This window comes from Lagenorhynchus albirostris, chromosome 14, assembly GCF_949774975.1.
Source record: "Lagenorhynchus albirostris chromosome 14, mLagAlb1.1, whole genome shotgun sequence".
NCBI classification, from domain to species: domain Eukaryota; kingdom Metazoa; phylum Chordata; class Mammalia; order Artiodactyla; family Delphinidae; genus Lagenorhynchus; species Lagenorhynchus albirostris.
Window position 1 is genome coordinate 63,636,121 of NC_083108.1, and position 25,471 is coordinate 63,661,591.

Sequence of the window (25,471 nt, forward strand, 5' to 3'; positions counted from 1 at the left end):
AACATGGAGCACAGTGCTCCGAGGGCCTGGAAGGCATCCCCGTGCAGTGACTGTGCACAGAGTAGGAGACCCACACCTTCTCTTTCCTCCAGAAACACCTGGGGAGGGGGTGCCCTTGGTCCTTAGGGACCAGAGACGCATGAGCCCCAACCCCTCACCACTCACTTGGTGACCACGGCGATCTTGACTCCGAAGACGCCCGTCTGTTTTCGGGAAGGCATCCTTTTCAAGCTGAACTCTCTGCTGGTGAACTTGACTGACAGCTTCACTTCAATCTGCAGGTGGAGGGGGCATGACCCTCTCACCCTCCTGGTCCTCACAGCCTGTGTTTCCAGGGGCCCCGGGATCTCAGCAATTCTATCCACCCCCCACCCCGGGTGAGCAGGGTAAGGTCCAGGTGTGGGGTGGCCCCTAGTCCAACTCAGCAAGAGCCAGGAATGGTCAGGGTGATCTAAGGACCAGCTTCTGCAGAACCTCCCCCAACGACCCCATTGCTTCTCTTTCTTATATAATTCTAACAACAATAACAAAACACTAGAGAATAATATAACAAAAAGATGAATTATCTATCAAATGGTAACATTTTGTCCTACATGCCCAGACTTTTTTTGGTGTGTGGTAGTAGTTTTTCTTTTTAAGGTCTAAATCCTTCTGGGGCAGAGTGGCATGGACATATATACACTACCAAACGTAAAATAGCTAGCTAGTGGGAAGCAGCCGCACAGCACAGGGAGATCAGCTCGGTGCTTTGTGACCACCTAGAGGGGTGGGATAGGGAGGGTGGGAGGGAGGGAGACGCAAGAGGGAAGAGATATGGGGACATATGTATATGTATAACTGATTCACTTTGTTATAAAGCAGAAACTAACACACCATTGTAAAGCAATTATACTCCAATAAAGATGTTAAAAAAAATCCTTCTGGGGAACTGAAGGCTAATCAGGGGTCTTAGTTTCTACGGGCAGACCCCAGGGTCAAGGCCCTGTCTGTCCCCATGATGCCACTGGATTGCCATTTGAGGAGGGATGCTCAGTGCCTGGCGGGTGACTGCACTCCAGCCACCAGGCGGACTCCTGCCTGCACACAGCGATTCTGCCCCACAGTGCCTCTGCCTCCTCCAGCCACATTCCCCCTGAGACACCGGCTCAGGCTCAGCCTCCTTCTGACTGTTTTGGAAGAGACTGGGACCACCCCAGCCTTCGGCAAGAAGCGGGTGCCAACACAGCCCCATGGGTACATACCCCATTCATGGCGATGATGGTCCGCTGCCAGTCTCTGTCCTGCAGGGCCTGGGGGTCCAGCTGAAAGCAAGGGGCCATGATTATCAGATGCCCTGGGGTCTGTGCAGAGGCCTGGCCGGGCAGCAGCCCAAGCCTGCTACTTCTCCATGTCTAAGTCGAATCGGAGCCAGACCTTGGCCAGCACCGCTATCCAGAGACCAAGAGGGGTCCTGAGAGAGGAGAGGACCTGCTAGAAGCCCCTGGCACCTCAGAGCCCTCCTGCCCCCAGACCTTTGCTGCCTGTAGCCCAGGCTTGCCCCCGGGATGAGTCAGCAACAGCTCGGGGACTGTACCCTGCTCCTCCGGTGCCTTCCCAATGGGAGCTACCATCAGTGCTGGCAGCCCTGCCGTCCTGCTCCCTGCCCCCACCTCCGGCATCAGAGGTGCTTCACGTGGCTCGGAGGAGGCTGAACAGTTGATTTAGACACTTTGGGAAGCCCGATTTCAAAAGCATCTTCCTGGGGGTGTGTCATCCAAGAGCTGGGGACACTGCCCCGAGCTCTGGCTGTGGGAGCCTGTGCAGGCGGGGTCTCCAGTCCAGGCCGGGCCCATGGCTCAGAGTCAGGCCCAGAAGGACCCGGAGCCCAGCTCCAAATCATGCCACTGGCGAGGGGGCTGGACAAAGGCTCCCTGCAGCCCCTCTCGCTTCTATCCCATAGAGCGCTGTCTGAGCGCCGGTCCTCGGCGCCCTGCTGTTTAGTGTCACCTGACTGTGCTGCTGTAAGATGCCCTGACCATCCTGGTCAGGCTGCGTGTCCCCTGTCCACAAGGGCTCCATTTCCCCTGGTCTGGGGAGCGCATGTTCTATACCAGCGGGTTGGGCTGGACGAATAAGCACCTGGGAGCTCTTGTTAAAGAAATACCTCCCCAGTCTCCGCAGAACTGACAGCAGCACAACCAAAACCTGCCCAGGTGATTCTGGTATGAAGCGAGGTCAGGGAGCCACCACATAACCTGGCACTCCTTGCACAGTGCCCCGGGATTTCATCGCTTGCTTTGGGTGATGGTTCATTTCTGCTACTAGAAAGTTGCTTAAGAGCAGGACCACACTTCATGAGTGCTGCACACGCGTGCACCCCACCCCAACACATGGCGGTACTGCGCACAGCATGCTCAGGACAGCCATCGCCTGTTTATCCACTACAAGGGACCCGAGAGGAGACAGCCACCTGGGCCGTGTGCAGGAGACGCAGCTGGAAAGCGAGGCCCCGAAGCCCTACCTCTCAGGTGTGTGCACCCAGGCCCTTCCCCTGCCCCCGCTTGGCACAGAGGTCATCACAGGTACTCCTGGGGGTGAGCCTTCCTCACCTCCCCTCTAGACCCTACTGGGTACCATTCGCAAGGACCTGAAATGCATGGACAGACTGACACAGACAAACAGAGGGAGGCAGAGCATCTCCCTCCTGGGCCGTGTGGTGACAGGTTCTCCTCCTCTTCCAGGAGGGTCTCGGGGGCCACACTCCTGGGCTGTGGGGACCCCACCCTGAGGGGCAGGTCTGTGAGCAGAGAGCAGTCACAGAACACTCCCACATGGTGCTTCCCGACACCCAGCTGGGGTCACACCTCCTCTGGGGGAGGGTGCGTGCAGGGGGGTGACACCAGGGCCCTCACAGCTCTGGGACCAGTGGAGCTCCCAGCTCTCAACCAGACCAGGTGTGGCGGGAGGGAAGGACGCGCACTGCTGGTCCCTCACCCCCAGCTCCCATGTCCTGGCCGCCCAGGAAGGAAGGGGGCAGGCATGGTTCTTCCTACTCCCAAAGAAAGGGACGGTTTCCCTCCACATCTGGCAGTTGTAAATAGGGAGACACGGCAGCAGAAAGATACCTTTCCTTTCCCTCCAAAGAACGGTAATCACTAAGCCCCTCTCCCCTCTCCTCTTCCCAGGACAGAGACTGGCACACACAGCCCAGCCCCAGCCGACCAGGAGAGGGACAGGGAGGGGAGCAGAGCCCGACACCGGGCGGCAGGGACCCTGCCTGGCACCACCCACCCCGGAATCCCCGGCCCACCCGCAGGCCCACCTTGCTCTTGCACACGAGGCTTCGGATGTGTGTCCACAGGGCGGTGCCGCAAGCACATAGGTGCTTTTCGACAGAGGCCACCCGTCTCCGGCCTGCCCGGCTGGGGTGGAGGTACCGCAGGAAGCCCTGCAGGGCGGCTGCACATGGTGTCTCTCGCATCCTCAGCTCTGCTGCTCGAGGGGCTGGCAGCAGGGCGGGGGTGTGATGGACAGAAGCGCAATGGACAGGAGCGTGGCAGGGCAGGAGCGCGATGGGCAGCAGTGTGGCGAGCTCCCGGCCTCCTCTGCCTTTTGACCAGGCTTCTCGGGAAGCCCCGCCCCTGTAGTCTAGCCAAGGTAAAAGTTTCCCATCACCCCTGAGTTCTACTTTTTGTTTGTATGGGAAAAACACCCCCACCAGCAGCCTATTGGTTTTGGGAATTCCGATGCGTCATTATTTTCTCCAAAGCCCAGAAAAGCCAAGCTTCCTTCTCAAGTGGCTGGTTTCCTGTCGGTGACTTTGGAGGCGCTGAGTAACCCGTGTCTGCCCGGCTAGTCTGCCTCAGGGCAGATGTGCTCAGGGGACACCCCCCCCACCTCCCCGCAGCCAGTGACCCCATCACGGCAGGCACTGCCGGGGCTGGACTCAGGTGGGAGAACATCCCACAGCCCCCAGAGCACAGCCGATTGGCCCAGTGACAAGGGGGTTTGGTGCCACCATCCACCCCCAGCACCAACGTCCAGCCCTACCTCCACCGGGCCCCAGAGGCTGGGGCGCGCACTAGCCCCCAGAGTGCAGACCTGGGCCACGGCGCTGCCCGGGCGGCTCCAGTGGGAAGACGGTCCCGAGGCTGGCTCGGCTCCAACCAACACAGCGTGCTGAGCAAAGTGGAAGCAGCATGAGAATAACACAACGGTGAGGCCGTGCCTCGGTTCCGTCCAGCCCCAAACAACACTCAAGGCTGGCGCGCTCTGTCCTGGGCTATTGAAAGCACAGGAAAGTAAACAAGTGGGGACCATGGAGGGGAGAGGGCCGGAAAACGGCAGTCGAGGGAAAACCCAGGGCCGCTGTCGGGATCTCAGCACGGAATGCGCCAACTGCTCAGAGACAGGGCCTGGGTGGGCACAGGGCCTGCTCACGCCTGTCTTCCCAGGAGGAAGGTCCAGGTCCCCGTTTCTCTCTCCTAGGGCTGGGCAAGGGGGGCCTCCGAGAAACAAATGTGGGCGGTAAGCCTGGTGGACGGTTGTCCCAAGGTCTGCCTGGAAGACGGTCCTTTGTGACCAGCCAGGGAGGCGGTGAGGATGGGGCAGGCGCTGAGGACCAGGCACTGCCCTGCCTGCTCTGTAGCAGACACGGTCAAACGGGTCACCGACGGACAACCCCGGGGCATCTTCTCACCCACCCCAGCTTGGGCGGTGGCAGGACCGAACTGTCCAAAATGGAAATGCTGCTCCCTCCTCACTAGCCTTATTGGAGACTGTAGTTTCCTCCGGGAAACTGTCAACATCCAGGATGGTCCAGCGGGGCCTCCCCAGCCCTCCCGACTGAGCCCCACGTGTCTGCACTGTAACCCACTCCCTGGAGTGGTCCCTAAGAGGGGACCAGAGACTCCCCCCAGGAGGGGAATCTGCTCTCCCGCTTCTCCTCTCACTCGTCTATTCTTGGGAGCTCTATTCTCTCCATCTTTAACTCCTTCCTGCCCTTCCCTAACCCCAACCAGGCCACAGCATCACCCAGAAAGACAAAGGACAGCGCCAATCAAAAAGACAGATGGTAACAAGGGTCAGGGAGGATGTGGAGAAACAGGAGCCCTCGGACACCACCACGGGGACGTAAGCTGCTGTGGCCTTTCTGGAAAAGCAGGGCAGCTCCTCACAAAGTTAACCTTGGCTGCCTGACCTGGCAATTCCCCTCATGGGTCTCCACACAGGAAGGAGGAAAACATCTGTTAACACACAGACCGTGCACACATTCGTGGAGCATTAACCGTCACAAGCCCAAGCTGGAGACAACCCAAGTATCCAGCAACTGGCCACCAGATGGATAAACAAAACGTGGTGAGCGGATACACGGATGAGATGTGGTCCAGCCAAAAAAGGAATAAAGTAAACGCTCTATGACGCGGGTGACCCTCAAAAACATTTTGCTAAGTGGAGGAAGCCAGTCAGGAAGACCACGTCATGGAGTATGGTTCTGTTTATAGGAAACACGCAGAATGAGCAAATCTATAGACAAAAAGCGGGTCAGCCCGGGCCTGGGGGTGGGAACAGGGCAAGGGTTTTGGGTGGATGGAAACATTCTCAAACAGGATTGTTGGTTGTACAATGCTGTCAGTTACTGAAGATCATTGACTTACCTACTTTAAAGGGATGCATTGCATGGTATGTCAGTTAACGAAGAAAAGATACTGGGCCCCAAACTGGACCACAAGAGAGCCAAGGAGGGACTGGGTCCCAGCATCACTCTCCCCACGGTGGCAGAGATATGCTTCTTCAGGACAAATCCCAGGGAACCCGTACAAGGATGTGCTCTTGTGGCTTTACATGTTCACAACTTTTACAGTTGAACATCTAAAATCCTCCTCAAATGTTTGTAAAAAACAATCACCACCCATTTTACAACACAGTCTCACCCCATTCATTCCTGACCCCCTACCGCACCTCCATCCCCATGCGCACAAGTGGCCCTGGCACGGTGAACGGCCATGTGGACGGAACGTGGAAGGTCCTGAGATGATCCTGATGGCAGGTGCGACTCGGGGACTTTGTGACAGGATCAGCTGCCCCCTCCCCATCTCCCTCCTGCCCGACGGGTCTCCAGGGCTCTTATCCACACTTTGGCTGGTGTGTATCTCTCCTGCTAGAATGCAAGCGCCCTGAGGACAGGGCCTTCTCTGTTTCATTCACTGTGGTATCTCTGTGCCCACACATACATGCATATGATACGTAATGTAAACGTGTACATATACAGTGTTGTGCAACCATCCCCAATGTCCATCTCCAGAACCTGCTCATCTTCCCAAACAGAAACGGCCTCATTAAGCAATAACTCTGCCCACCCCACCCCCACCCCCACAATGGCCTCTATTCTACTTTCTGCCTCCATGAATTTGACTGCCCTGGATACCTCACTCAAGTGGAATCAGCCAGTATTTGTCCTTTTGTGACTGGCTTATTTCCCTGAGCAGAAGGTCCTCAAGGTTCATCCACGTAGCGTGTCAGAACATCCTTCCCTTTTTATGGCTGCATACCGTTCCACAGTATGGTCGCGCCACAGTTTGTTTATCTACTCACCAGCAGCTGGTAGATGCTTGGGTTCTTTCCAGTTTGAGGCTGTCATGGGCTGTGCTGCTGAGAACATGTGTGTACAAGTCTTGGTGGTACCTCCCCATCTGGTGATGTTGCCAGGCACTCCCCTGGGCTCCCGGGGCACAATGGCCCAGAACTGGTGGTCGAATGGGGAGACTGACTGAGAGTGGGTATACCTCACAGCTTGGTGATGGCTGGAGTGTGGGTGTCAGGACGCCCCAAAAGGGGCACAGTTGGACCCCCTGGTCCATATCCAGTCCGGGTACAAGCTTCCCGGCTGAAGGAGAAGTCTGGGAAACCATGTCCCACCCTGAGCCGGCCCAGAGCTGTAGTCTCAAATAAAGTGAGGGTCAAACCAGACACCCGAGGCCCCAGTCTCACCCGTGAGGCTCACATGAGACATAAAACATTAAAAAAAAAAATCACTTCTGATGCTCCCATCAGAACCTGAGCTGTGAGCTGAGCAAGACACACACAAGAGCAATGCCAATGGGAGCAGACAAAATTCCAGGATGTGATAGAAAGTTACCCTCTGAGCAGAAGAGACAGGACATTGCACAGGGAAATGAGGGAAGGAAAACTGAAGGAAGAAATTCACGATAGCGTGAGGCTCCACTTTCCCTGGGCTTTGCTGACCCTGGTGATACCCCCCGCTCCCTACCCAGGACATGCTGGGACACATAGAGCGACTCCTCAGACCACGGCGCCCCGTACATCCCCATGAATCTGGCTGCTCTTGGAGCTTAGGATGTGCTCATCTCCACCCAGGGAACCAGCCCCTGAAGCCCCAGACGCAATGACCCTCAGTGAAGGCGTCTGTCCTGACTCCTCTCTCCTCTGACATAACTGCACCATCGAGGCCACTGGCTGCCCCAGGCAGGGCCTGCTCCGCCTCGAGCCCCATCTGCAGCATCCTCCTTTCTGAGCTCTGGACCGTGAAGACTGGGGGCAGCTGTCTTCTTGTCCTCGGGCTCCCCGGGGCCTGGCGCACGGAGGCCATCGATCACTAGGGTGGCACAGCGGGCTCCTGGGGTCTGAGGATGGACAGCTCGCTGAGCCTCAGATCTGGCTTGAAGAGGGAGCTCACTGGACCCTCTACACCTGCCCGCAACGACCCCGGGGCCACGTCCCCACTGGACAGCCTGTCCTTCTTCCTTCCTGGTCCCTGGCTGGTGCTCTGAGCTAACCAGCTCACCCACCCTGGGTTCTGGAGGGAGAGTCCCCCACCCTCCTCTCGCGGGGGCTCCATCTCTCGGGGAGGGAAGCGGGACCTGGCAACTCACCCAGGACAGTCACCTGAAGAGCAGGGGCCGAAACCTGAGAGTCCAGCCAGTGGTTCCTGAACCCACCACTCACCGACACCAACAGGGGGGTAAAAACACATGGATCCGGAACCCTAACCTGGGGGACTGGGACCTAGCTCCCCAGATGATACTGACACCTCTGGCCCAGGCAGGTGTGTCCGATTTCCATCCCTGGCCCCTTGGGGCCCGCTGACCCCTGGCTGGCTTCCACTTCTACACGGCGCCCCTCGGACACTCTGGGGTGCTGCACCTTCCCCCCCTCATGGGAAGGGCTCTCCACTCAGCTTCCGAGTTAAGGTGTGTACCTGGGGCAGGGAGCACCTGGGGGATGTAGGCATGCGTCGCTCCCCCAACCCCGCAGCAGGACACGCAGGGCCACACACCCCTCGCACATGGCCCGGCTCGGAAGGCACCTGGATTTACTGGGAAAAGCCCCAACGCAGGAAGACTGGGCCCCGGGAGTCATGGACGCCCTCCCCGAGGTGGACCCTCCACAGAAAAAAGGCATCCGTGGGGGAGAGGGGGAGGGAGAAAGAGGCCTGGCTGGGGTCCCAGGGTGTCGCTGGCATGACCACCCTCCCCTGACTTCCTTCTTTCTTCCTCCTGAGGACCCCGACTCATAAACAAGGTCCCCCCCTGGCCGCCTACAGCCTGAGTCACCAACGTCCCTCCTGCCCCTCTGGGATCCCCCCCCGGGGTGATGATGGCTCAAGAGTGGGGTTTCCCACCGTGTCTCCCAGGGAAGCAGAGATGAGGGGGTGGAGCCAAAGCCAGCCTTGTCCACTAGCAACAGTGACGACAAATAATAATAGTAATAGCAGCAGCTGACACTGAAGGCCCCCACGCACAGCTCCACGCCCCCCACCCATTTACGGGTGAGGAAACGAGTTTGGGCGGACACAGCTATGACTCACCCCAGGTCCCAGGAGGTGCAGTGCGGGGTGGGGGACTTGACAGTCTCTCCTTGACTCAAATCTACAGGCTTCTCAGGGCTGCCTTCCAACTGCAAGCATCCCTCATTTTTCTGTGCTCTGCAGATACTGTGTTTTTACAAACTGAAGGTTTGTGGCAACCCTGCATTGTTAGATGCTGCTTGGCATATTTCAGCAATAAAGTATTTTTTAATTAAGGTACTTACGTTGTTTTTTCAGACATAATGCTATTGCACACTTAGACTTCAGTACAGTGTAAACATAACCTTTATACACACTGGGAGACCAGAAAATTCCCATGACTCGCTTTACTGCAGTATGTCTGAGGTATGCCTGTAGGTCTTATCCCTGGGGCATGTCCTCAAGAGGCCAATTTTAGCAAGAATCCTGCGAAGTCAGTTTAGCAAGAATCCCCCATCCTCGCTCGATATCTAAGCAACCTCGACATCTGACCAAGCTACTCATTCCCCACCGTCCCCTGGTGATGTCTGATCACCTGGGCCTGTCTTTAGCAAGAATCCCATTAGGTCGGCTTAGCCAGAAACCCCCTTGGCCCTGGTGTTATCTTACTACCACCATTACTGATGTTCTCAGTCATTTTCCATCTGTTCCCTGTCCCCCGGGCGGTAAATTCCCACCTTTCCTTGTTTTCAGAGCTGAGCCCCATCTCTCTCCTATTTCGACAGCCCCCTGGAATGAAGTCCGCATTGCTGGTTTAACAAAGCCATGAACGTATTTTTTAACAGAGTCCACCCCTCCCCCCCTCCCATCTCACATCTGCGTCCTACTGGAAGGAGGACTGTCTGAGGAGCTCAAAGCACCATGGATGGGGAAGCGCAGGCTGGGATCAGACATTGGGAGCAGCAGGGACTCGGGGAGACGCCCCTCACCAGCCCCCTAATCTCATCGCTCACGTCTTCCCCAGATGGGGCAGGCACTCACCTGGTACCCCCTGACTGTCGGAGAACACAAGTGTGAGCATAAGGAAATGTTCTGTTTACATCAAGATGTATCAAGGCAGAGGGTTTCCAAAGACGGCTTGACTCAGTAAAGGAGGAAAATGAGTATCAGTTCTTTCCTCTTTTCCTTCCTGAGACCCTCGGTTACCCAGCGGCAGAGCTTAGAGGCCACAGTTCAAAGCCCACCACCCCTGGGACCCCAGCCGTGGAGGGTGCAGGTGACTGGCGTCAAAGGTTGGAGGAACCGGAGCCAAGAAAAGGAGCCGGGCACCAGCCTGTCAGCTCATCGTAGGCTCTGCAAGGTGCGTGTGGGTGAGGGACGCCGGGGCTGGGGGCAGGTGCAGACACGGAGGGGAGCGGGAGGGAGCAAAGTGAGCCAGCCATCCTCGAGCAGCAGAGGTGACGACTAAGGACCAGAGTGATGACCGGCATGAGGCAGGTGCCTAAACACGGCGGCACTCAAAGGCATCCAGCTCAGGACACTCACGGAACAGCACCGTTTGGGGACTGCCCTAGCGTCCATCGAGAACAAAACGGCCCAGCAGTGAGGATGGAATCCATGGGATTCCACGTAAAGCCAGGAGGGTGGACAAGATCTATGTGGAGACACAAGGCTGGGTCTCAAGATCACTGCGGGGAGTCAATACACATGAGCCGCAAGGCAGTAACTATCGGGCAGCACCCAGAGGAGCCACCCACGCAGCACCCTGTCTGCCAAGCTCACGCAGGGTGGCCCTGGTGGGGGGAGGGACCTGGCTGGCCACGGGTCCCTGGTTGGGACGCCAGAGGTGGGACGACGGATGAATCCTGGCCTGCCTTTCTGCTTTTCCACCCAGAAGCTCAGCTCTAAACCAAGACCCTAAAACTGGCCCAACTGAACCCTGGGCTGACGGGGAACAAGGAGGGACCATCCCCTTCTCACCCAGGATCGAAGCCACAGGCAGGTCTCAGGTCCAGGACAGCCGCCAAGCGACCCTGGACCAGGAGCCGGCCTTCGTGGACCATCCCCGCCCGAGGGGCCATGAGTCCTGCCTTCCCTGTGCAGGCGAGGCCGCCGCCCTGCTCCCCAACACACACCCCAACCTCAGTGGGCTCACTAGAGTGTCGTCCCGGACTGGTGTCCCCTCACACCCTGGGCCGTCTCCACCTTAGGAGAGCCCAGCCCCAGCTGTCGTTGGCTTCCTCTCCCTGTGTCTTTGTCTTGCCGCTGTGGCGCCAGCTGGTGGGTGGGTGAGGGGAGCAGAACAGGGTGATCAGGGGGGCGTTTTTGCTTTCAGACCTGCTCTCAACGTACAGGGGTCCCTGGAGACGCTGAGCCATCAAATTCCCTAACAAGCTTCCAAGGTGGGGAAGCCAGGCAGCTGGAGTGGTGACTCCCAGACTTGCCAACAGAGACGACGAACTACCCAGGGATGAGTCACCCTTTCTCCTGTCATTCCTGCCGTGAGGATCTTCACTTCCTGCCCCAGGGAAGGGAGGCGGGGCTTCCTGTCCTCTGACTGGCACCTGGAATGTCCAACCACTCCCCCGCCAGGAGGCCTCATCCAGGGGTCCCGGGGCACCAGGGGGAGTGGGGAACAGTCAGGGCCCACCTCCAGGGCAGAGCAGGGACGAACCTGCTTAGCTGGGTCCAGTAAGATGCCCCGTAAAGAAAGAGGGTACCGGGGCTTTCTCCACGGGGGGCAGGAGCGTGCAGTGAGGCTGCAAGAAGCGCCAGGCAGGTGATGCAGCTCCTGTCGCCAATCGGTGCGAGAGCTGGGGGTGGGGGGTGCTTCCAGGGCCCGGGGAAACTGGGACTGCGGGCCCGAATGGCTTGGACCTGGGACGCCTCTCCGGTCCTGTACAGACACTCCTGGCCCACCAGGGGCTCCTATGACAACTCCAGGGGGGGACCTGTGCCTCAGGAGGGATGCAGCTGCGCCCCCTGGAATCTGAGTCTAGAAGCCGGAGAGGGGATGTCAGGCAGGTAGACTCAGACTCATGCTTTTCCAAGAAGAGGAAGCTCCTAATTGCCACCTGCAACCCAGGGCACCAACTCAGCGGCCTGCCTGGGGGTCTTCCGGAGGCCGTGGAGGCACGGCAGCCCCACTGGAAAAACAGGTGGATCTGAAATTCCTTTGGGGACAAGACGGGGCATGACAGACGGACAGACAGAGGGGCAGAAAAGGACCCGCGAAGGTGCCAGCCCAGGTCCCCCACGGCGGATGACTCAGAGCCAGGCCTGCCTCACCCCCATCTCAGTGTCCCTGAGTGTCAAGTGGGGAAGAACACAGAGCTTCTGGAGCTGGGGTGAGTGCGTCCGGGGCCGGGGGACGACTACATGGCAGTGGCGGGGGGGGGGCAGACAGGACCCTGCAGGGAGCAGAGGGCGGCAGCCTCACCTGCACCTGGCCCTTCCCCATGATCCTGTCTGCACTCTCGCCGTCCTCCTTGGTGATCTTGCTTTTGTTGTAACACTTCTCGTAGCACAGTATCCTCAAGGTCTGTGAGCCTTCCAGCTCGATCTCAAACTCCTGTGGCCCCGAGAGAGAAGGAAAGCCCTGAGTTAGTTGGGGGGCCCCGGCGAGTGGGGGTCAGTGCTGCCAGCTGAAGGGGCCTCTGAACCGTGCCTCCTGCACAGATAGCTCCCGAGCTGCCCCGGGAGGCCCCGCGTCGAGACTCTCCTCACTTCCGTCCCACGATGCAGACCCTCGGAAGCCACCCCTGTGAGCATCACACCGTGGCCCCGTCTGGATGCTTGTGGAAGCTCTGAGCGCCTCTCAAACCTAAGCCAAGCTCCTTAAGCCAGCATCTCACAGCGCGGTTCCCGCACCACCTACACCAGAAGCTCTGGGGTGCTGGTTACAAACGCAGACGCTCTGTGGGCTTTGGGGCGTGTCCTCGGAGGTTCACCAATTACAAGTGCCCCACTCTGCTGTGTCAATAGTGGGGGGGGGGACAGGGACAGGGGAACATGGAAAATCTCTGTCCTTTCTGCTCACTTTTGCTGTGGACCTAAAACTGCTCTACAAATAAAGCCTATTTGAAAGGGGGAAAAAAAAATCGATCCAGGGAGGTGACCTAGGCGAGAGAGGGACCTGGGAGGAAAGAATTCTCCCGCAGACACTCCAAGGTGTCTACTTTCTCCTCCGTCACGCCTGTGAAACCTTCAGTAACTGCTGCATTTCACACCAGGGCTTTTGCAGGCATGGGTTCTTGCTGGGGAAGCAGCGGGGAGGGGAGAGCAAATACTTCTGAGCCTGAACGGGGGTAGGGAGGGTGTGTATGCCCAGAATCTGTGCGGCCCTGGATAACCCATGCACACACAGCCAGGGTGGCCGCCGGGTGGCCTGATGCTCTGAAGCTCCCCCGACCCCATGCTCGGTCCCTCGAGCCCCCAGGGCTGCCTCACACCAGAACCCTCTGCATAGTATCCAGAGCCCTGCTCTTGTCACCTCTGCTGGGTCACGGCCCTCTCGCTCTCCTCAAAGCCTTCTTCGATGGATCCACCTGGCTGTGATCCCCCCTTGTCACAGCAGACACAGCCCTTTCCGTACGGGCACCCAGAGCTATAGAGCTATAAGGACCAGGTAGTCCGTTGGCTCCCTGTGCCCCAGTCCTATGGAGGAGGCACAGCTAATAATCACAGGAGTGATGCTGAGAAAAGAGACTGGGGTTCCCTCCCGCCCAGCGAGGCCCCACACACAAGCAGAGCCCCAGCTTCCGGACACTGAGAGGGTCACAGAGCCGAACGCTCATCCCAATTTCTGAGGAAAAATGCCATGGAAACCTCCCAAGGAAACACTGAGCAATTAACAAAGGCCTTAGTAACAAGAAGCCCTTCTAAGTTCTTTTTCCAGATGCTCTGTCAGCAAAAAAAGTTTCTCTGTAACTGGGGGGACGGGAGTGGAGAATTCTCAGGAACATGGAGGTAAAATCTCTGACGGGAGTGGAGAATTCTCAGGAACATGGAGGTAAAATCTCTGACGGGAGTGGAGAATTCTCAGGAACATGGAGATAAAATCTCTGACGGGAGTGGAGAATTCTCAGGAACATGGAGGTAAAATCTCCATCTCTTGGCATGCCCGGTCCTCCAGGAGATTCCGGGAATGCTGGCACCGTTGCCTGCGGGGAAGCCCCTGGGGTCACACTCTCTTCCTGGAAGATGTTCCTCCTGATCACCCAGAAGTCGGGCCTCACCTCATTCCAGTTGGGCTCAGCCGTGTCCCTGTAGACACGTGTCTTGGCTTTATTTACAAAGTAGCCAAAGGAATCCACCTCCAGGGTGCAGTACAGACCTGCAGGAGAGCGACACAGAGAGGATGACCATGCTTTCCCTTATTACCAATATTTTTTATAAAAGCAGGTGTTATTTTCTAAATCATAAAAAACAGTCTTGGTTTCATTTTTGTCTTGTTTTTTTTGGCCGCACAGCGTGGCATGCGGGATCTTAGTTCCCCGACCAGGGATCGAACCTGTGCCCCCTGCAGTGGAAGTGCGGACTCTCACCCACTGGACTGCCAGGGAAGTCCTTGGTTTTCTTTTTAAAACAAGACACCAAATCAGTGGCCGGCAAGGTTAGCAGCACCTCACAACAGTGCGCAGAGAACCGGCACCTTTTAGAACATTCGCTCCCCTGCTCACTGACAGCAGCTCGGTGCTGGGAGAAAAGTGGGTGCAGGGCGTGGCGTCCATCAGTGTACTAATAAAGTTAGTACAGGGTAAAATGAAAAAGTATTTGTATTCAGACTTATTCACCTCTAATTAGTGAGACAATTTATTCAATAGATATTGTGTTCCATTCTTTTTTATTAAAAAATGTCTTTACTGAGGTATCAATTGTATACCTTAAAGTTTACCCCACTTTAAGTGACCGATTCAATGCTTTTGGTAAGTTTACAGAGTGGTGTAATCACTACCACTATCCAATTGTAGCACGTTTCCATCACCCCTAAAAGATCTCTTATGCCCATTTCTCCCATTCAACCACAAATCTGTAAATTTGTTTATGTCTATCTGAATCTCTTGCTCATTTTTTAAAAACTGGGTTGTCTCAAGCATTGCGTTATAAGAGTTCTCTATATGTTCTGGATACAAGGCCCTGATCATATATACACAGTTTGTAAATATCTTCTATCCTGTGGCTTGTCAGGGGTTTCTTGTTTGGTTTTGTAGCAACAGTGGGAAGGTCAGCAGAACGGTGCCTGCCCTGTGTCCTCCTCCGAGGGACCCTGAGAACTTGGTGCCAGGCTGACAGGTGAGCGTCTGCTGTATCTGGGCTGAAATGCGACCAGCCCTCACCACTCTGACAGCTCAAGTGGCTGGGAGAGGTACCCCCAGGGGGAAGTATTAAAAGGGTATCCCTCTGGCTCATCAGAGCGGCAGAATCTCCTCTGCTGACCAGGGTCAGGGTGCCGGCCCTCAGCCTCCTGGCTTCCTGGCAACCTAGGCAGCGTTTTCGGTCTATAGCAAACCGCAGCCCCTGCAATTGCAGGACTCGCCTGCAGGGGGCAGCTCCCCAGCTCGCAGGGTCTGAGCCAGGCGCTGGCAACAGCAGGGTCCACCCCAGGGAAAGCAACTCCACACCCAGTGGGCGTCAGCCAGCACCGCACCTCTCGGCGGTCAGCTGCTTCTCTGGTCCCCGCACCCTTCGGCTCAGTGTCCAGCCACCTTCCTCCCCAACCCAGCCGCTTACTAGAACTCTGCTTAAAGCCAGTGGCGGAGTGGACGATGACATTCAGGAACCCGTAGAGCCCGGGAGATTCATCATCTGTGCGAGAGACCAGAGAGGTGAGCGTCCGTCCTCCTGGGAGAAGCAGGCAGGTGACAGGTTCTGCTTCAAGGTGACCCTCATGAGGGCCCCATGTGACTGTCACTTGCTTAGCAGGGGACAAGGCAATGTCAGGAGCAGAAACACACCCATCGTGGCCTCTGTCTCGGGGACCTTAGGATCTAGTTGGGTTCACAACATGGGCAAACCAGGGACCGAGAAGAGACATGACAGGTTCTCGGGACAGGAGAGGGTCGGGGAGCATGCCACATGGATGGGGTGTGTGTGCCTGAGGGTGCAAAGCACACCCCTGTGTGTGGCTGCATGTGCACGAGTGTGTGTAACAGTGAACGCAAAATGCAGCACAACCACAGGTGGGGGCGGGCGGGGGATGGGGAGCGGGGCCCAGAGCACAGAGGGTCTGAGGAGTGGCTCGGGACTTGGGGCCAAGCCATCGGTCTTCTCAACCACCCGGTGGCCGCCGCCTGGGAGCTACCACCCCTAACCCGTCCCGTCCACATCCCGGAGAGGCCGACAGGCCCTCAGCAGCACACCCAGCCTTGACATGGACGTCTCTGGTCCCAGGATGGCACTAACAGCAGAAAGGGACGGCGGCCTGGGGGGCACAGCCCACCTTCTTTGTTGATGGTCAGTGGGATGCTGTGGACGGTCTGAAGCTTGACGCACGAGTTGGTCAGCATCTGCAGCTCCACGGACGTGAGAGAGAAACTCTTGAAACCTAAGATGGGGGCACAGGTGCACCAACTGGTGAGTCTGCCCAGCTCTCGGACGCCCCAGGACCCCCATGGGGTGTTCTCAGACGTACCCCCATTGGGTCCTCAGCACACCTTGGTTAGGAGGACCGCAGGGGCCACCTGCTCCCAGGGAGGAGCCGGTAAGGGGCAGGTGAGGCATGGCCCCGGGGGGCCCAGGCTGGGCTCAGAGGGCTGCAGGAATCTTTGTGCAACGCTCACAAACAGGGCCGCCCACCAACTTGGCACGGCCTCAAGGCAACCGGTTGCGAGGGGGTGGTCTGGGGCACCTTCCTGTGGGGCTCTGTCCCCTGCTCCCCCTTCTCTCCACCAGGTGGGCGAAGGGGATTATTTCTGAGCAGACAACACATGCTGTAAATGGTCTGGGCCCCTGGTTACAACAGGACACCTGGGACAGGAACTCTGGCAGGGTCCCAGGCACTGGCCGTCAGAGTCACCAGGAGTGCCCGCCTGCCCCCGGAGACAGTGGCACTGGGGTCTCAGCACAGGCACGAATGACAACCCTGGAGGGACAGGCGCTCAGGACAGGGCAGAGGTGTGCGGAGCCCCCAACCTACCTTGGGGGGCACACAGGGCACACGCAGAAACCTTTTAGCAAGGATGGCTCGGGAATCCCAAACCGTATGGCTGGGGGCAGAGGAGGGAACCAGGCAGCTGCAGCCCCAGGACCTGGGGCAGGGTCTGCCGTCCCACCCTGAAGGCTGCCAGGCAGGACGGGGCAGCTCTGAGCTGAGCAGAAGGAAAGAACTGCTAACGGAGGGAAGCGTCCAAAGAAGGGGCCATCCAGAGGGGAGTGGGCGGCCTGTCCTGACAGCGGTCAAGCACAGGGGAGCAGGGCCAGCACAGCGTGGCTGCCCAGGTGGGCCCAGTCGAGGGCCGTATGGCATCAGCACCTGCTGGGGTGTGTGGCAGGCCTGGGGGGAGGCAAGGCGGGTGGGTCACATGCGTGGCAGCCTCGGAAAGGCAGCAGGGGTGCAGGCGGGCCCCCGGGGGCAGGCAGGGAATTCAGAGAAGGCCAGAGGAGGGGAAGGGGGTTCACGGAGGAGGTCAGAGGGCAGGCGGGGGGGCACAGAGGGCAGGGGGCCCTATCAGGACAGCCCCTCCCCCATTATCTCCCATATTAGGGCTCCACGGCACACTTCACTTGGGTAAGAGTTCCACTGTCCCTTGGGGAAAACAAGGTTTGCGAGCATGGGAGGCGACCATCCAGCCCTGACGCTCCCGAGCCCACAGCCTGGGCGCGCGGCCCACTCACACTTCTTCTGCTGCTCCCGGATGTTCTCCCTCCACTCGGCCCGCTCATAGTCGGATGAGATCAGGAACGTGTAACTCTGGGGGTGGGGGAGAGCACACCCGTTATCTCCACCCCGGCTGAGCGGGCACCCAGTGGATCCAGGGCTCCGTCCTGGTCACCGCGTGGAGCCTGCAGCACGCCCACAGGAGGCACGAGCATCTCCGCGCTGCAGGCCAGTGGAGCTGGGGCGGCTGTGCTCACAGCACTGCTCGTCCCTCCCTGCACCCTCCGCCCCTCCTGCTGCGCCTGGGTCAGGGCGTGACGAATCAGAGTGTAGGGCCACCGGGGTCACCAGGTGGGACCTGCAGAGGGGAGGGCTGATGCCTATGAGCCGGGCCCATGACGCAGAGGCAAGGCTCCCGCAAAGCCCACCGGCTGCCCCCCACCGGCTGCCCCCCGACAAGTGCATGATGCCCGTGGAGGGAAAGGCCCCGGCTACAGAGGCAGCAGAAGCCACTCAGGAGAGAAGCTGTGTCTCTGGCCCAAGAGGTCCCGGACAGCATTTCTGCACCGAGGGCTGGGTCTGCACAGCCCTGCAAGCCCCCTGCCCTATTGAGACGCCCTGGAGACCCCACCACCTCCCAGCCACGGGGGCTCCGGCCCAAAGCCCCAGAGAGCGGCCTGTGTGCCACGCTGGGCACTCACCTTGCCGTTGCGGCTGTGCACGCGGAAGGCCATGCTGGGGGACATGAGCAAGAGCAGCGACTCCTGCTCCGAGAGCTTCTTCCGCAGCCTCTCGATGGCCTTGCTGCCCTTGTTCGCTCTCTGTGGGCAGAGGGCACGGTCACGTTTCCAGCCCTGGCCCAGCGCGGCCCGCTCCCACTCTGCCTGCCCCACCACCCCTGATGCTCGGTCCGTGGAGGACGGGAGACCGTCTGGCGGCCCAGCGTGGACAGGGTCTCGGCCACAGCGTCCAGGCTCGGCATAGACTGCCGGATGTGCTCAGCCCATCCTTCTTGAGGGATTAAGTTCTTCCTCTCACAAACCTCCCTTTTTTCACTTGCTCCGAACTTAGACAATGTGAAGGGGCCTGTCGTGCCCCCAAAGGCCCCTCCCTGCTCCCGGATCTGCCACATTTCAGCATCAGGTCCCCCGGGAGTGACTGCGAGGGTCCTGATGGAGGGTGACATGCACCCCCAGGACCTGGCTAGGAAAACTCTCCCTGCCACGTGTCATGTTCCTCCTTCCTGAAGCCCTCTGTCCCCGGGGGAGGCTGTGCTGCCTGCCACTAGGCAGAGGGTATGGCTTGGATGGGTGAGTGGTGGCAGAGAGCTTGACAGCCCCGCGGATGCAGCCCTGGCTCCCCTCTGCCTCGGGACACTCTGCCATGGGGGCCACGGGTCCGTCGGGACGAATAAACAACCCAGAGTTCAGGCCGGTCCTGGGGCTCCTGTGCTTTCCCCATCCTGTGCGGTTTGCGGTACAGAAGGTTGGGTAGGGGTAGGGCTGAGAAGGACCCCTGTCCTGCTGCACCCACCTCAGCAGGGTGTCCCTGGACATCAACCTTCTGGGGACCCACCTTGTCTTTGGCCACTGTGAGGCACCAGCTCTGGCCTGGGCTGACCCTACAGGCGAGGGGTTCACCCTCACTGTTCCTCCAGAACACTGTTCCTCTCCAGAAACAACCAGGGGCCTGCTGGGTGCAGACCAGACCCCGAGGAGGGGCCGTGTTTCCGCCCAGCCTGGGATTTGCTCCAGATCAGGGCAGTTTTAAGAGGGACAGAGGGGCACCTCCCCCCACCCCATCCTGGATGGCTCCATGCCTGACGGGAGGCCTGGCACTGCGAGGGCTCACAGGGGTCCCAGCAGGTCCCAGAGACCAGAAGTGGGGTCAGATGCCCTGCAGAACTCGCCCGCCTGCCAGCGTGAGGGGATGCTGCCCACTCGAGCTGCAGAACCCGGCCTGGCACCACCCCCAGCCCCACCTTCTCTCTCTGGATGTCGCTCTTGATCTGGGAGATCTTGATCTTCATGGCATCCAGCTCCTCATCCAGCACCAGGGGGATGTTGGGTGTGGCTTCCGAGTCGTCTACTGTCTGGAAGCTGAGATCCGTGAGCGGGATGTACCATTTGCAGTCATATTGCTGGGTTTTGCTGGGTGGGGGGAGGGGCAGGTTAACAGGCTGGCCACCTTCCTTTGCTTAAGTCACTGCTTTCGACTCTGGGGAACCCTAAGCTCATGGCCACGAAGTTTACCTGACCTTCAAACTCTGCTCATGGTCCCTGAGACAGGCTGGGATAAGGCCACAGGCAGACACTGGCGATCCAGCCTCGGTAACCCCTGGGGAGGGTCATCGTGCACGTGTGACCCAGGCCCCACGGGTCTGACAAGCCCTCATCCACCCTACTCTGTGCTGACGGTGGTGGCTCACAGGCTCCCTGACGCGGGAGACCACCTAGGCCGCCAATGACAGTCAGGAGAGGACTGCAGACACGTCCAGAGCTGTAGAGTTTGAGGGGCTGCAAATCTACCCAGTGTAATCCCTCCCTCGACAAATGGGGAAACCAAGGCTCTCTTCTGATTAAATCCACTCAGCGTGGCGATGGCAGGATGGGGTGAAGAGCCCAGTTCTGGTTCTTCCCAACGTGACCTTCTTTCCTCCATTCCAGCCACTGCTTCCCACCCCCCGGCCCCCCACTGCTGCAACCTGTGTGGTCTGATCCCTGGGGGTTTGGGTGGGGTCTGCAGACCAATCCTGAGAATCACTTAGAAGCCACCATGATCTTGGGAAGACAAAATGTAGGGATCACCTAGTGATGCCCTCCAAGGACAGGAGAGGGGCAGCCAGTGTCCATCCCCCACCTGCACCAGACCCTGCAGCCCCCCGACCTGTCTGGGTCACGACATGACAGCCCCTCCATTGCACCTGAAGTCACAGTCAACAGCCTGGTCACCCACCCAGACCCTGAATGTCTCCAGATTCCTAATGATGAACTTTGACCTTGAGCCTGGCATCACGTCCAGTTGGAAACAGAATGTAGCTTAACGAGAGCAGCCTGGCAACAGGTTACGACCTCTCGAGGCTCACTGGAAAGAACACCAGGTCTCCTCCTGTAGAAACCACCCCATGCCCCGGGGACCCCCCTCTCGGCCGGGGCCGCACCGCCACTCACCCTCCGCTCTGCTTCTTGAGCTTGGTGCACAGGAGCAGGTCAGTGAAGAGGAAGACGTGTCGCAGCTTGCGGGCCCCCTCCACCAGCTCCACCATGAAGCTGTCCTTCAGCAGCTGCCGGTGCTGCAGGGGGCGGGGGGCTGGTCAGGGCAGGGGCGGCCAGGGCCTCCACTCCCCCCACCTCCAACCCTCACACCCACTTCCCAGCGCTCCTTCCACCTCATCCGCCCGCAAGCACACACGCCAAACGCCTTGCTCTTTGTTCATCAAAGTTCCCAAGCCCCAGACAGAGTCACAGCCACTGGCCTGGAGGCCGGAGGAGACATTGCAGCCAAGGAGACGGGAGAGCCCTTCTGAGCAGGGAGGCCCACACGTCCCCAGGACAGGTCTGGAGACCCAGGCAAGAGGCCGGCCACGTGGAGCGGGGACGTTCTCGTACGGGGACCGTCAAGGCTCAGGTAACAAGAGCCTGGGGCTCGGCCTAGAGGGGACTGCCTGGTAAGCGGGGAGGAGACGGGCCGGGAGAACTCCGAGAGGGGGCAGTCATGCTAAGGGCTGGGCCTGGATCTGAGGGAATCAGGAGGCTGGGCAGGGGTCCCCCAGCTGGGACCCCACATTCTAGTCCTTCTGAGGTCAGTGCCCACTGATGGTAGGGGCCCACATAGGGCCTTTACACCTCTGATGCCCACCCCTGACCCTGAGGCATCCTTGAAGGAGCAGGGAGACTAGAGGCACCAGTTCCCAGCAAGCCCTGTGCCTCTCGGCCCCTGGGGGCTTCATCTGAAAGACAAGGGATGGTCCCATGGCTCACAAGTTTCCAGGGCACATGGAGATAAGTCGGTAATTCAGTGGACAAACAGTGCCTGCCACCTCATCCGGCTGGCGCCGTGCTGTGCCGAGGACACAGAGACAGGACGAGAGGCTGCCCCGCGCGCGCCCCGGGTGTGCTGTGCCAGCACGTGGCCTGGCATCGGACGTGACCCTCCTGCTGTGGGTGGGTCCTCGTGCCCACTTCGAAGATGAGAAGCCTGAGCCTCAGGGAGCTCCACCGTCCACCCCAGGCAGCACAGGGAGCGAGCGGGGACACTCGGGGGTCTGTGCTCAGGAGGAAAGAGACCAGGTGCTCAATGGGGACCCTGCCCGCCTGGCCTCAGAGAAGGCCCCCCAGAAGGGCAACTTCCCACCCCTCTCTGTGATGGCCTGGGAAGGGTCCGGAGGGTCAGGCACACACACCACAGGGGGCAAAGACTCACAGCATCTGCCTACCCCTGTCACCCCCCCAACAGCCCCCCCCCACACCCCCCCCAGCAGGTCTGGGCACCTGGCTCCACTGCCACCTGCCACCTGAGGTTCTTCTCAGGGAACCTGTGCCTCCCTGAACTCCCCCCACACTCTCAGCAGGAGCCCCCGAGAAGCAAATGCAGCCTGGGCCAGGCCCCCCAACACCCCCACATCACCGTCATGCGCAGCTCGGCTCACAGTAGCCAGCCAGGCCCTGGCACGGAGACTGGATGATTCACATGGGAGCCGCCAGTGCCAACCAGACCATGAGTGGGAGGGCAGGAGGGCTGCCCAGGCGCCCAGGCCGTGACCCATCGTCACTGCCCTCCCCCGCCTGCTGTGGGCATAGGCAAGCCCCGCGTCCGCACCCATGGGAAGCACAGAAGCATGTGCACCTGGGGACACGGCCATGCAGCACTGGAGACCTGGGCAGCCTGACTGCGGGGTCTGTGCCAGGGGGCAGGTCCTGGGACACTGAGGTCCTCGAGGAACGCCCCCTCGGCAGGGACACGCAGATGGTCTTCCAGCCCAGGAGGCAGGACCAAGGGACATTCTGTGAGGAGGGGGGGGACTGCAGTCCTTTCTCCACACAAAGCAGCTGAGCTTCTGGCCACTGCCAGCAGAGGGCCCCCGACGTCCAGCTCAGAGGTGGATTCGCCCCCTCTGTCAGCAGGTCAGAATCGTCCAGGGTCCCAGCCCTGATGGAGCCCCCTGCAGGCCCTTCCCCTCCTCCCCGCCGGGTCCTGCCGCTCACAGGTTCATCCAAAGTCCCACCCCAGCCACCAACTTCATCCTCCAGAGGCCACCAGCATCACCCTGGCACTTGTGGCAGCCCCATACATCCACCCATCCGTGGTAGTAGACACGGGCTCAGACGGCAGCCCTGCGGGGCTCTGATGGGTGGACTCAGTTGCCAGGCCCCTCCCCATGCACCCCTGCCTGTGCAAATCCTCATCTTTCCAGGAGAAGCCCCCCACCCCATGACGTCCTGGCCTGAGCCTTGCTCTGTGCTGCACCCCGTCTCCGAGGGCCACACGAGGTGCACAGTGCGGGGAGTGGACGGTGTGGCTGTCCTCTGAGCGCTGTAGGATTTTCTCACCACGAGCTTCCCCATCGTGGCAGATGTCCTCCCTCCCAAGGAGGCCCCAGGCCTCACTTCTGAACCCCAGCCCACCCTGGGGTCCTGCAGTGGCTCAAACAGAAATTGCGCAGATGGGCAGGAAGGGTCTCCCAGCTCCAGGAAAGCAGGGCTCCCACCCACGATACTGGCAAATCCACGAAGGGAGCCTGGACCCTTGCCCAGGAGTCAGGCCTCATTCTGTCTCTATCTGTGGACCCCAGCCCCCAGCTCTCGAGGTCGTTCGTCCCAGGCAGTGGTGTAGGTGTGGATCTGCCTGAATGCTGGTCTAGCCGCCACCTATCTCCCTTACGGTGCTCCTGACGGAGAACCCTGAATGAAGGCGCGTGCGACTCAGACACCTTTCAGTGTCACTGGCCTTTCTCCCCGATTCGTGGCTGAGGCACCCAAGCGATTCCCCTCAAGGAGCAGACACCACAGGTCAACAGGACCAGATGCTGGTGGGGATGGGGTGGGCGCAGGTAGAAGCCCTGCCCCCATGAAGCACCGGCCCCTACACACTTCCCACTCAGGCGCCCCGGGACCCCGACCATGGGTCCACGGGGAAGGAGGCCTGGGATACAGATGCGGGCTCAAGGGCCTGGCTGACAACTGCCAGGCGACATCTGATTTTCCTCAATTCCCGAAGGCAGCTGCTTCCAATGACCCGAAGAGCAAGGAGGCGCTTCTCCCCGGGGAACCTAAGTGCAGCGGGAGACACAGGCGCAGACCCAGCACCCACAGAAGGACTCGCACAGCTGCTTCCCAGGAGGGCGGTGCTCCTATAAAGGAACTGCCTGCGAGAGAGCATGGTGTCCCAGGAGGGGAGACCAGGCAGCACGAACCCGACAGGGACAGGAGTCTTGGCGGAAGCAAATCCCGAGTCTGGTGAGACCGTGTGAACTGCAGACAAGGGAGGCCGAGCACTCAGGTACCACTTCCCACACAGGTGTGGGAGCACAGGGCTGAGAGCAGCCTGCCCGCCAGCCCCAAGTCCTGGAGGGTCAGCCTCCGCGCCGCCGAGCACCTGGCACGCTAACGGGAAGAGGAGTGGTTCCGAGCGGCAGCTACAGTAAGGTTTGCTGCCAGCCCACGTGTTGCTGGGCCATACGGCTCCTGTCCCTGCACGAGACCCCAGAGGCCGCGGGTCCGCCCCCCCGCCCCGCGGTGCCGCTTCCAACGAAAGATGCTCACACTAGACGCCGCCCCTGACTGGCACACCTCTGCCATCTCGCTGCGAGCTGCCTGGCACCGGGCTGGGCCCCTCCCGGGAAGGAGCGGAGGTGGCAGGGGTGGCGTCTGAGCCCCTCTGTTCCACACCCTATCATCTACGATGTGCAGAGAGATGGAGACTGGGATGGGCTGTCAGAGAGGGAGGGAGGAGGGGAAGGAGAGCCCTCCTGGCCGAAGAAGTCAACCACTTTCGTTCTCCAGCCGTTCTCTGGCCGCAAACACAAACCACACGCCCCTCCCCTTCATCCGCTTTAAAGTCCTTAAACCCACTGTTAACTGTATGTTAATGAAAGAACACTCAAGAGGAACCGAGCGGTCCCCAGCACACAAACGCCATCCTCCTTCTCACCGCTCTCCTTAGCTGGGGACCCTGATCCGGCAGGGTGGGCGGTGCCCGGGACATAACCCCCCAAGTGAGGCCCGCACCCCTGAAACCACACCCCGATGCCCTGCACAATGGCCTGGGTTCACCCTGCCAGGGTCAAGGGCCCCCAAGTCCAGGCGTTTCTGTGTTGGGCTGAGCTGTGTGGATACAGTGGGCCCCACGCCCACCTCTGCTCGGCCGCCATGCTCACCTCTCCCTTCTTCACGGTCATGGACTGCCGGCGGGGCGTGATCTCCTCGTTAATGCTGGACAGGAAGTTCTGCGAGATGCGGAGGGCGTCTTGCAGCAGCAGGTGGTCGGGGTGGCTAGAGGGAGTGTGTTTCAGCAAGTCCTGCATTGGACGAAGGATGGAGTCAGAGGAGCCCCGGCATCTCTGCTGTGAGAGCCGCAGACGCGCTGGGTGTGACCTGGGGCCGCCTCTCACCATGGCTTGGGCCGCGCGGCAGCACTTGTGCGAGCACTGTGCCGGGAGCAGGCCCCTAACGGCGCCCCACAAGCCTATGCTGTTTGCACGTTGCAGAGAGGGGCTCCACGCTACAGGTCTGGGGCAGGTTTCTCTACCTGGGCCCTGGTGACATGCAGGGCTGGTTTTGGTGGGGGCTGTCCGGGCACTGGAGGATGCTGGCACCGTCCCTGGCCTCTGCCCATTCGATGGCAGTGGCGCCCCCTCACGTGTGGTTGTGACAAGCAAAAATTTCCCTGGACATTGTCACAGGTCCCCTGGGGCAGAACCCATCCTGGTC

The 25,471-nt window shown here is 59.6% G+C and overlaps 1 protein-coding gene across 2 annotated transcripts in view; it reads right to left on the reverse strand.

The window, feature by feature from the left end:
• BCR (BCR activator of RhoGEF and GTPase) overlaps positions 1–25,471 on the reverse strand; it is a 97,858-nt gene that overhangs the window by 4,745 nt on the left and 67,642 nt on the right. Inside the window, exons 8-18 of one of the 2 annotated variants that reach the window (XM_060121973.1) lie at positions 24,919–25,059; positions 20,714–20,835; positions 19,525–19,693; positions 18,245–18,364; positions 17,561–17,636; positions 16,167–16,271; positions 15,458–15,532; positions 13,963–14,060; positions 12,165–12,296; positions 1,242–1,301; positions 166–275 (exon numbers count right to left, since the gene is read on the reverse strand). In XM_060121973.1, the coding sequence (XP_059977956.1) occupies positions 166–275; positions 1,242–1,301; positions 12,165–12,296; positions 13,963–14,060; positions 15,458–15,532; positions 16,167–16,271; positions 17,561–17,636; positions 18,245–18,364; positions 19,525–19,693; positions 20,714–20,835; positions 24,919–25,059 (1,208 nt within the window). Of the gene's footprint in view, positions 1–165; positions 276–1,241; positions 1,302–12,164; positions 12,297–13,962; positions 14,061–15,457; positions 15,569–16,166; positions 16,272–17,560; positions 17,637–18,244; positions 18,365–19,524; positions 19,694–20,713; positions 20,836–24,918; positions 25,060–25,471 lie in introns of both variants that reach the window. The other variant, XM_060121972.1, reaches the window with a different exon arrangement.